Raw genomic sequence first — 10,262 nt, 5'->3', positions numbered from 1 at the left:
GACGGCGAGAAAATAGTAGGCCAAATTACAGAGCGCAGCAGTACAGGCTAAAATGGGGTAGGTTTGCTGGAGGGAAGGATGGTCTGGACATGTTCTCAATAGCCTGCCACAGGATTCAAGTACAAGCTATCCAAAAATCGAGGGTCAATAATTCGGGAGAGATCACCTCTGCATTAACTTCTTCAACAGTGCACGGGAAGAAAAAAACCAGTGTGTGAAGAAATGCTAGCTCTATCTCCCGATATTACCCATTGTAAGGGACGTCACATTCTGAAAGAAGAGCGGACATTTCGAGATTCATTCAGTTTGATGACGGAACCCCACATTAGACCACATATAGGAGACTACCAAAATTATTTATAAAGAGAACAGTGTTGCGAATCAAGCTATTCTGTTAGTGCAACGCGGCCAGAAAAGGCAATTTCCAAGACCCCACTTAATCCCATGACTGGCTCCATTGCATGACCCAATATCTGGACACAATTCACTGATCTCATGACAGTGCGAACTGGGCGAACCCCAAGATAACACAGAACACAAAATGTAACATGACTTCCCGACTATAAGGACGAACTAGGCTGACCTCTAGACAACACAGAACACAAAATGTAACATGACTTCCCGACTAAGGACGAACTAGGCTGACCTCTAGACAACACAGAACACAAAATGTAACATGACTTCACGACTAAGGACGAACTAAGGACGAACTACGCTGACCTCTAGAAAACACAGAACACAAAATGTAACATGACTTCACGACTAAGTACGAACTAGGCTGACCTCAAGACAACACAGAACACAAAATGTAACATGACTTCACGACTATGGACGAACTAGGCTGACCTCTAGACAACACAGAACACAAAATGTAACATGACTTCACGACTATGGACGAACTAAGGACGAACTAGGCTGACCTCTAGACAACACAGAACACAAAATGTAACATGACTTCCCAACTAAGTACGAATTAGGCTGACCTCAAGACAACACAGAACACAAATTATTATGTAACATGACTTCACGACTAAGGACGAACTAGGCTGACCTCTAGACAACACAGAACACAAAATGTAACATGACTTCACAACTAAGGACGAACCAGGCTGACCTCTAGACAACACAGAACACAAAATGTAACATGACTTCACGACTAAGGACGAACTAGGCTGACCTCTAGACAACACAGAACACAAAATGTAACATGACTTCACGACTAAGGACGAACTAGGCTAACCTCTAGACAACACAGAACACAAAATGTAACATGACTTCACGACTAAGGACGAACTAAGGACGAACTAGGCTGACCTCTAGACAACACAAAACACAAAATGTAACAAGACTTCACGACTAAGGACAAACTAAGGACGAACTAGGCTGACCTCTAGACAACACAGAACACAAAATGTAACATGACTTCACGACTAAGGACGAACTAAGGACGAACTAGGCTGACCTCTAGACAACACAGAACACAAAATGTAACATGACTTCACGACTAAGGACGAACTAAGGACGAACTAGGCTGACCTCTACACAACACAGAACACAAAATGAAACATGACTTCCCGACAAAGTACGAACTAGGCTGACCTCAAGACGACACAGAACACAAAATGTAACATGACTTCACGACTAAGGACGAACTAGGCTGACCTCTAGACAACACAGAACACAAAATGTAACATGACTTCTCGACTAAGGACGAACAAAGGATGAACTAGGCTGACCTATAGACAACACAGAACACAAAATGTAACATGACTTCACGACTAAGGACGAACTAAAGACGAACTAGACTGACCTCTAGACAACACAGAACACAAAATGTAACATGACTTCACGACTAAGGACGAACTAGGCTGACCTCTAGACAACACAGAACACAAAATGTAACATGACTTCACGACTAAGGACGAACTAAGGACGAACTAGGCTGACCTCTAGACAACACAGAACACAAAATGTAACATGACTTCTTGACTAAGGTCAAACTAAGGACGAACTAGGCTGACCTCTAGACAACACAGAACATAACATGACTTCACGACTAATGACGAACTAAGGACGAACTAAGGACGAACTAGGCTGACCCCTAGACAACACAGAATATTCCTGAGCAATACATCCCACCTGGCCGGTACACAACACAAAACACAAAATATTCCTTGAAATCCTACACTAGACTGACCCCAAAACACAAAATATGTCATGACTTTACGACAAAGGACAGCTGACCTCTAGACAGCACAGAACACAAACTGTTCCTTGAATCATAAATCTCACACTAGGCTGACTCCTAGACAACACAAAACACAGAATATTCCTTAAAATCATAAATCACACACTGGTTTAAAATCCAACACTAGACTGAACCCAAGAAAACACAAAACACACAATATTCCTTAAATTATAGATCACACACTGGTTTGAAATCCCACATTAAATTGACTCGATGAAGACGGGCCTGGTGAATAAGATGCCGGCCTCCCAAGCGGAAGGTCGTGGGTTCGAATCCTTATTCTGATCTCCTAGGTCAACTAATCTGCAGACCTGTTAGTGCCTTATCCCCCTTCGTGTGTACATGCAAGCACAAGACCAAGTGCACTCGGAAAAGATCCTGTAATTAATGTCAGAGTTTGGTGGGTTATAGAAACACAAAAGTACCACGTATGCTTCCCCCGAAAGCGGCGTATGGTTGCCTAAAATGGCGGGGTAAAAACAGTCATACATGTAAAAACCCACTCATGCAAAAAACACGAGTGTACATGGGAGCTTCAGCCCATGAACGCAGAAGAAGAAGACACCAAGACAGCACAAAACACACAAAATGTCAAGACTTACAACTCCCAGTAGACACCTGTTCTCCATGGCGGCTCCGGCACATCCGAGGAAGGCGATGATGATGGTTGCAGAGCCGACAGCGATCAACAGGTAGGAGCCTGCCTTGTACAGATCGCTACTGATCACGGAGGAAATTTCCTTCGCTCCATAGTCTGTCACTGCTGTGTAGATTCCAAGGGCGAGCACTGCCGCACCGATCCCCTGAAAAACAAGACAAACATATATATACGTTTATCTTGCTGTGCTCCTTTATAATATCATACATTCCATGGCTTTGTAAACTTGAAACTGAACAAAATAATGTTTGACCCAAAAACAAGGGGAGCAAGGGCTTGGACATTGCAAACATTTGTGTCAATACTGGAGCATCAAATGGAGCCTGGAGGTTCGTAAAATGTCCATACCTGTCCATAAAGACCAAATTTCACCGGTCCCTTGAGGGGTTGTTATAGACAGGTATTTGTGTCAATACTGGAGCATCAAATGGAGCCTGGAGGTTCGTAAAATGTCCATACCTGTCCATAAAGACCAAATTTCACCGGTCCCTTGAGGGGTTGTTATAGACAGGTATTTGTGTCAATACTGGAGCATCAAATGGAGCCTGGAGGTTCGTAAAATGTCCATACCTGTCCATAAAGACCAAATTTCACCGGTCCCTTGAGGGGTTGTTAGGCCAAAAAAAAAAAATTGGTCTGTTTACGGTAACATAGGGTGAAAAAAATAGGGTCGGTAGGTCGGCTTTTTTTTTTTTTTTTTTTTTCCATTTTTTTTTTTCTTTTTCCTCCCCTCTCTATGATGTTTCACAGTTCATTTCTTCTCATCAATCCCTGTTACAGCTCTATTTTGGATGCGGGTTTTTTTTTTTTCAGACGATCCAAAAAAAAGATTAGGGTCGGGCCTAAAAACTAGGGTCGGTCGGGTTACCGTAAACAGACCTTTTTTTTTTTTTGGCCTTATAGATAGGTTCGACTGTATTTACATTATTTATATAACTATGCAAATATGTTACAATTCTGTCTGTCATTCAACATTCCATGAACTAATCTTTCTTTGTTTTCATTCTGGGACATGTTTATCCTTTCTGATTACTGATATAAAATAAACAAAGATTCAAAATGTGTGTACACATTTTTAATTCACTGGATTCCAATTAGGTTGGCTTTCTTTTCTTTCTGTTTGGATTTTGTAGCTACTCCCATTTTACTTATTAAATATGCCTCAGAACCTCGGACTCTCTCTCTCTCTCTCTCTCTCTCTCTCTCTCTCTCTCTCTCTCTCTCTCTCTCTCTCTCTCTCTCTCTCTCTCTTTTGCACACGAACACACACACAGGAACGCGAGTATAGGAACACACACCCTGGCCCACATGGACACAGAGGAATGCATATATGCACACACACTCACAGGAACTCACACACACAAACACTAACACGCACACACACACACACACACACACAATCAGTAACACACACACATTGCACGCACACACACACACAGGAACTCACACACATGTCACACACACACACAAGAACTCACACACCCACACACACAGGAACACACACAGGAACACACACACACACACACTCACTCACACACACTTACCAAAACAAGAGTGTTGAAGGCCACCAACGTGTACTTCATGCACTTGTACCCTCCTGCCACCCCCATGCTGACTGCAACAGGCAAACACAATAACTATACATGTACACTGCCACCCCCATGCTGACTGCAACAGGCAAAAACACAATAACTAAATTTATACATGTACACTGGAACCCCCTTTGTAGATCTCCAAAAATATGAAAAAAAACAGGTTTCAAAATATTAAATTATTTATAAATTAACCTGTGAGGATGTTTACTGCCCCCCCCCCCCCCCCCCCCCCCCCTATGCATGTTAAATTCAAGGACAGTTCTTTGACCAGGACACGCATCTGTGAGTAAAAGTATAACTGAAGTTGTCGGCGAAATGATCCAAGGGACGTAACCCTTTTACATAATACTTTATCTCCTTCATTCTGCTTGTACAGAGTTGTCTCCCCTCAACGTTGGCGGTTTGTTTTTTGAACAGGCTTTTGGACAAAGCAGGGCCACAGGCGCATGATGCTTGCTTTGAGTAGAAAATATACAGCCGGCATAATTATATGGGATAAATAATAATAATAATAATAATAATAATAATGAAAATAAAAAAATTTCATTAATAATGAAAAGAATCTCATTCCAAACTAAAGATTGTCTTTTTATACAGAATCATAAAATAATGATAAACAAGGCAAATACAACCAGAGGCAGACTCCTTTTACTTGAATCGTTTTTCTTTGGGTCACTGTCATGTGCCTATGACGTAACAATGTTATGCGACATCTGCTCACAGCCCACTATCTTTAAATCAATATCTGTAAGCCAGGTAAAGAAAACAATCCTAAAATAACTTGAATGTGTTATTAAAACGTTCTGCTAGATTTTCCAAGCGGTTTATAAAATAACTGGTTGTGTGTCTGAGTCAGAGAATAGGGAGTGACTGAATGTGCTAACAATGACTGTCAAGCCTTAGAGCGCCCAGCAGTGCTAAGCACATTTGTCATTCTTTAAGGCTACACCCCTCCTTCTCAGGTGTGTTTATAACATACATGTGTAAAGTTACATGACTATAGGAGCTGATTTTCTGTTTATAACATACATGTGTAAAGTTACATGACTAAGAGCTGATTTTCTGTTTATAACATACATGTGTAAAGTTACATGACTAAGAGATGATTTTCTGTTTATAACATACATGTGTAAAGTTACATGACTATAAGAGCTGATTTTCTGTTTATAACATACATGTGTAAAGTTACATGACTATAGGAGCTGATTTTCTGTTTATAACATACATGTGTAAAGTTACATGACTATAAGAGCTGATTTTCTGTTTATAACATACATGTGTAAAGTTACATGACTATAGGAGCTGATTTTCTGTTTATAACATACATGTGTAAAGTTACATGACTATAGGAGCTGATTTTCTGTTTATAACATACATGTGTAAAGTTACATGACTAAGAGATGATTTTCTGTTTATAACATACATGTGTAAAGTTAAATGACTATAAGAGCTGATTTTCTGTTTATAACATACATGTGTAAAGTTAAATGACTATAAGAGCTGATTTTCTGTTTATAACATACATGTGTAAAGTTACATGACTATAAGAGCTGATTTTCTGTTTATAACATACATGTGTAAAGTTAAATGACTATAAGAGCTGATTTTCTGTTTATAACATACATGTGTAAAGTTACATGACTATAAGAGCTGATTTTCTGTTTATAACATACATGTGTAAAGTTACATGACTATAGGAGCTGATTTTCTGTTTATAACATACATGTGTAAAGTTACATGACTATAAGAGCTGATTTTCTGTTAATAACATACATACATGTGTAAAGTTACATGACTATAAGAGCTGATTTTCTGTTTATAACATACATGTGTAAAGTCACATGACTATAAGACCTGATTTTCTGTTTATAACATACATGTGTAAAGTTACATGACTATAGGAGCTGATTTTCTGTTTATAACATACATGTGTAAAGTTACATGACTGAGAGCTGATTTTCTGTTTATAACATACGTGTGTAAAGTTACATGACTAAGAGATGATTTTCTGTTTATAACATACGTATGTAAAGTTACATGACTAAGAGCTGATTTTCTGTTTAAGAGCTGATCTTCTCACGTTTGTGGAGGCCTGAGTTGGGGTAGTTTCATTGTAAAGACTGTTCTTTATGCTAGACACTGGTAAGTCCTGCTACTTTCTTGCCTAATTTCAAATAGTAGCTGAAGTTGGATTTGTTTCTTCTTCATGTCAATGCTAACTCAATACACACGCATGTGACAAATGTGAAAAATAATGTGTTTTCAATATTTATGACTATGGTGGTAAGGGTGACACAAAGATATGCTCGGCATTCCACTACTTTTTACATTTAGTCAAGTTTTGACTAAATGTTTTAACGTAGAGGGGGGAATCGAGACGAGGGTCATGGTGTATGTGCGTGTGTGTGTCTGTCTGTGTGTGTGTGTGTTGAGCGATTCAGACTAAACTACTGGACCGATCTTTCTGAAATTTGACATGAGAGTTCCTGGGTATGAAATCCCCGAACGTTTTTTTCATTTTTTTTATAAATGTCTTTGATGACGTCATATCCGGCTTTTCGTGAAAGTTGAGGCGGCACTGTCACGCCCTCATTTTTCAACCAAATTGGTTGAAATTTTGGTCAGGTAATCTTCGACAAAGCCCGGACTTCGGTATTGCATTTCAGCGTGGTGGCTTAAAAATAGGGAGGGGGAGGGGGGGAGCATTTCAGCGTGGTGGCTTAAAAATAGGGAGGGGGAGGAGGGAAGGGGGGGACTGGCTATAGTGGAACCCCCCTTTTAAGACCTAAAAAAATCTGTGAAAGTCAGGTCTCAAAAAGGAGGCAGTCTCAAAATGGGGGTAAATTTACAGAGGCTATGAACAGATAATCTGAGAAAATAGGGTCTTATGAAAACAGTGTACTTTAAAGACTCCCTCCATCATAATAGGTTCAGCCCTTCAAATTCTTGTTCTTCTTGCCCTTTCATTACTCATGAGGTATATGCAGTCGAAGTAAACAAAATGTCACTGCAGTGAAAGTGGACAGTAGGTAAGTACATCAAGGAAGTTACCCAACTGTGTTACTGTGTGTGTCACTTCTCTTACATGTAGAGAATGTGTTGACATGACATCAGTTGTAGTTGTTGCAACATAACAAACTATGAGTCATTCAGTGTTCACCAACTTGTTGTTGTTATTTAGGTAATAGCTCTTCTGTATGCCATTGCACATCAGCACACAAATATATCATGTTCTGAACAGAAGCGGCTTTCGAAATGCTTCAGCTTTCTCAAACATCTCTGCAAAGTACTGTACATGTACAGGACTTTAAAAACATACCATGAGATACTACTATGACAGCAAGATTCATTATCAGATTTGCCTGTTTCCAAATCTTGAGAAAAAAAAGGCTACTAAGTACTATAAACACAAAGACCTAGCTTTTCTGTCTCAAAAAATAAGATGTAGAGTGTTCAATGAATTTTGATCATAATAACTGGTGTACTGTTTTGATTCTGCACTCCAAAATGATTGCTAGCTAGTACACTAAACAAGAATTATTCTGTGATTATTGTTCCAAAAACATTTGGGCAAGATTTAGTGAGCAGTTAATTCCTTCAGTGCGGTTATTGTTTACTTTAATGATGCTTATGTCCATTCTTGTTGTCTTTAAGAGTGACTATACTTCATCAACAAAAAATTGAAACTTAAGCTCTTGTAAATGAAAAACCAATTTTAGAATCAGGTGATTCACAAGGAAACTCTCTCTCTCTCTCTCTTCTCTTCAGTCCCGTCTATCATACATCTCTAACCCACTCAATTATGCTAATTCTTTATGAATATGGAAAAGGAAACAAACTTGATGGACCATCCAGTCTGCAGGGTGCATAGAGACAGCAGGGGTTCGCATAACTACGTGTCAGACGCACCTTTTTTATATTTCGTTTTGGGTGTTTTCCTGGTTGGATGTTTGCAACCAATTTTTTTTTTTAAATGTATGCAACTAGCTTTGCAATGTTAAATGAGAGTAATAACTCTACAAGTGGGAACAGGACACACCGATTTAAAAAGCAGGTATAAACAGACTATGCATTCATGTTTATGTCTTCATCTGTTTATGTAGTTAATATCCTCATTGTCTTTTTCTATTCTCTTCTTCCTCAATTCCCTCTCTCTTTTTTTCCTTACCCCATGACTGAGATTCTCTGTGTGCACAGAAAGAGGGGGGGGGGGGGGGTGGGTGGAGAGGTGGAGGTAGTATAAAAAGAGGGAGGGAAAGGGACAATGACAATGACAATTCTTTATTTTTTGAGGGTAACAAGAATAAGCACATGTATGCTTTTTTTGCATCTGGCCCTCGCCCTAAAGAGGAACTAATCTACTACTACTACAACTATACTACCAAAAGCTAATTACATGAATACATAATTATTCGGGGTGTGGGAGAGAAAGAGAGAGGGGGGGGGGGGGAAGCAAGGGAGAAATCCAAAACAGAGGCAGTGAAAGAAAAATAGGAACATGTTCTCTGTGTGTGTATGGGTGTGTGTGTGTCAGTGTGTGCGTTTGTCAGTGTGTGTTGTTATGTTTTTTCACATTCAAATCTAAAATAATACATAATCAATAACATCAATGTTGTGATAGCTTTTTGCCTCGATAGATAACAGTACCAGTTCTGACAGTGACAATACAATCGCCTACCTTTGGTGCAGTTCAACTTCAAGCGTCAACGTCCAAAATAATAATTCAGCTTCAGCCTCAGAAAAAAACAAAGCCCAGTGACTGTGAAAAGGATGTGCATCCAACTTTGGGGCTACACGTTCACTGCGCAGTCAGATAACAAACACGGCCGTTCCTTGCTCCGTCTTTACTCTACAAACCGTCGATCTAAAATCTCCTTACACTGCTGCTGCACAACCGTATTTTATCACAATAGGCACGCTGCGTTTTGAATGTGTAGAATGCACACACTGAATACTGATGAACCGAACAAGCAGGTTTAGCTTGGATATATGCAGCGCGAGTCCTATTTTTAGACAAGATATCTTCGTACCTGTGGGATCTTCACGGTTCGTTGAACAACAAACGAGGTGTTGGAGTCAACAAGGTCTCTGGCTGTCAGCTTCTGTAGGGGTAATACACGATACACCGATGATGCGATGAACTGGAAGTCGTGTGCAGCCGGAGTGTCAACAGCGGAGATCTGGCTCACATCATAACATTACTTGGACAAAGAGAGATAACTAGCAGAGAAGTGAGCATCAAGGAAGTAGCAGTTACTTCCCATAGAACTTTCTTCACGCTTCGCACAACCACAGGCACAGGTCCTTGTTCGGTGCAAAATCCTTCTTTAAGCTTCGTCAGCTGACTCTTATGCAGGAACAAAGATACGGGTTACGTTGAACTTTTGATTTTCTAAATCAACGGCAGGGAATTGCTTAATTTGCCGTAGATGAATTTTATTTTATTTTAGTGTGTGTGTGTGTGTGTGTGTGTGTGTGTGTGTGTGTATGTGTGTGGTGTGTGTGTGTGTGTGTGTGTGTGTGTGTGTGTGTTTGGTTATGTGTTTGTTTGTGCGTGCCTGCGTGTGTGTGTGTACGTGCGTGTGTATGTGTGTGTGGGTATTCAGGAAAAAATATTGCTCTAAAGCGTGGAAAAGCTGAGATCAGCTGTGATTTGACAAATAAACACAATGATATTCTTCCTAAGATTTTCTGAAGTGTTTTTTTCTTGGACCCACTGATTTTCCTGCCCAGTTATCTTCACGATGTTGCAGTAAGTTTT

The 10,262-nt window shown here is 39.9% G+C and overlaps 1 protein-coding gene across 2 annotated transcripts in view; it reads right to left on the bottom strand.

The window, feature by feature from the left end:
* Window positions 1-9,692, bottom strand: part of LOC138967553 (tetraspanin-18-like) — a 25,389-nt gene extending 15,697 nt beyond the window's left edge. Inside the window, exons 1-3 of one of the 2 annotated variants that reach the window (XM_070340130.1) lie at window positions 9,532-9,692; window positions 4,451-4,521; window positions 2,851-3,051 (exon numbers count right to left, since the gene is read on the bottom strand). In XM_070340130.1, the coding sequence (XP_070196231.1) occupies window positions 2,851-3,051; window positions 4,451-4,516 (267 nt within the window). In that variant the 5' untranslated portion in view covers window positions 4,517-4,521; window positions 9,532-9,692. Of the gene's footprint in view, window positions 1-2,850; window positions 3,052-4,450; window positions 4,522-9,179; window positions 9,487-9,531 lie in introns of those variants that run through there. The other variant, XM_070340129.1, reaches the window with a different exon arrangement.
* Between the last annotated feature and the right edge of the window lie 570 nt (window positions 9,693-10,262).

This window comes from Littorina saxatilis, linkage group LG5 (genome assembly GCF_037325665.1).
Source record: "Littorina saxatilis isolate snail1 linkage group LG5, US_GU_Lsax_2.0, whole genome shotgun sequence".
Classification (NCBI taxonomy): Eukaryota; Metazoa; Mollusca; class Gastropoda; order Littorinimorpha; family Littorinidae; genus Littorina; species Littorina saxatilis.
Note: the sequence above shows the minus strand (reverse complement) of the source record. Positions and strands in the feature narration are given on the sequence as shown.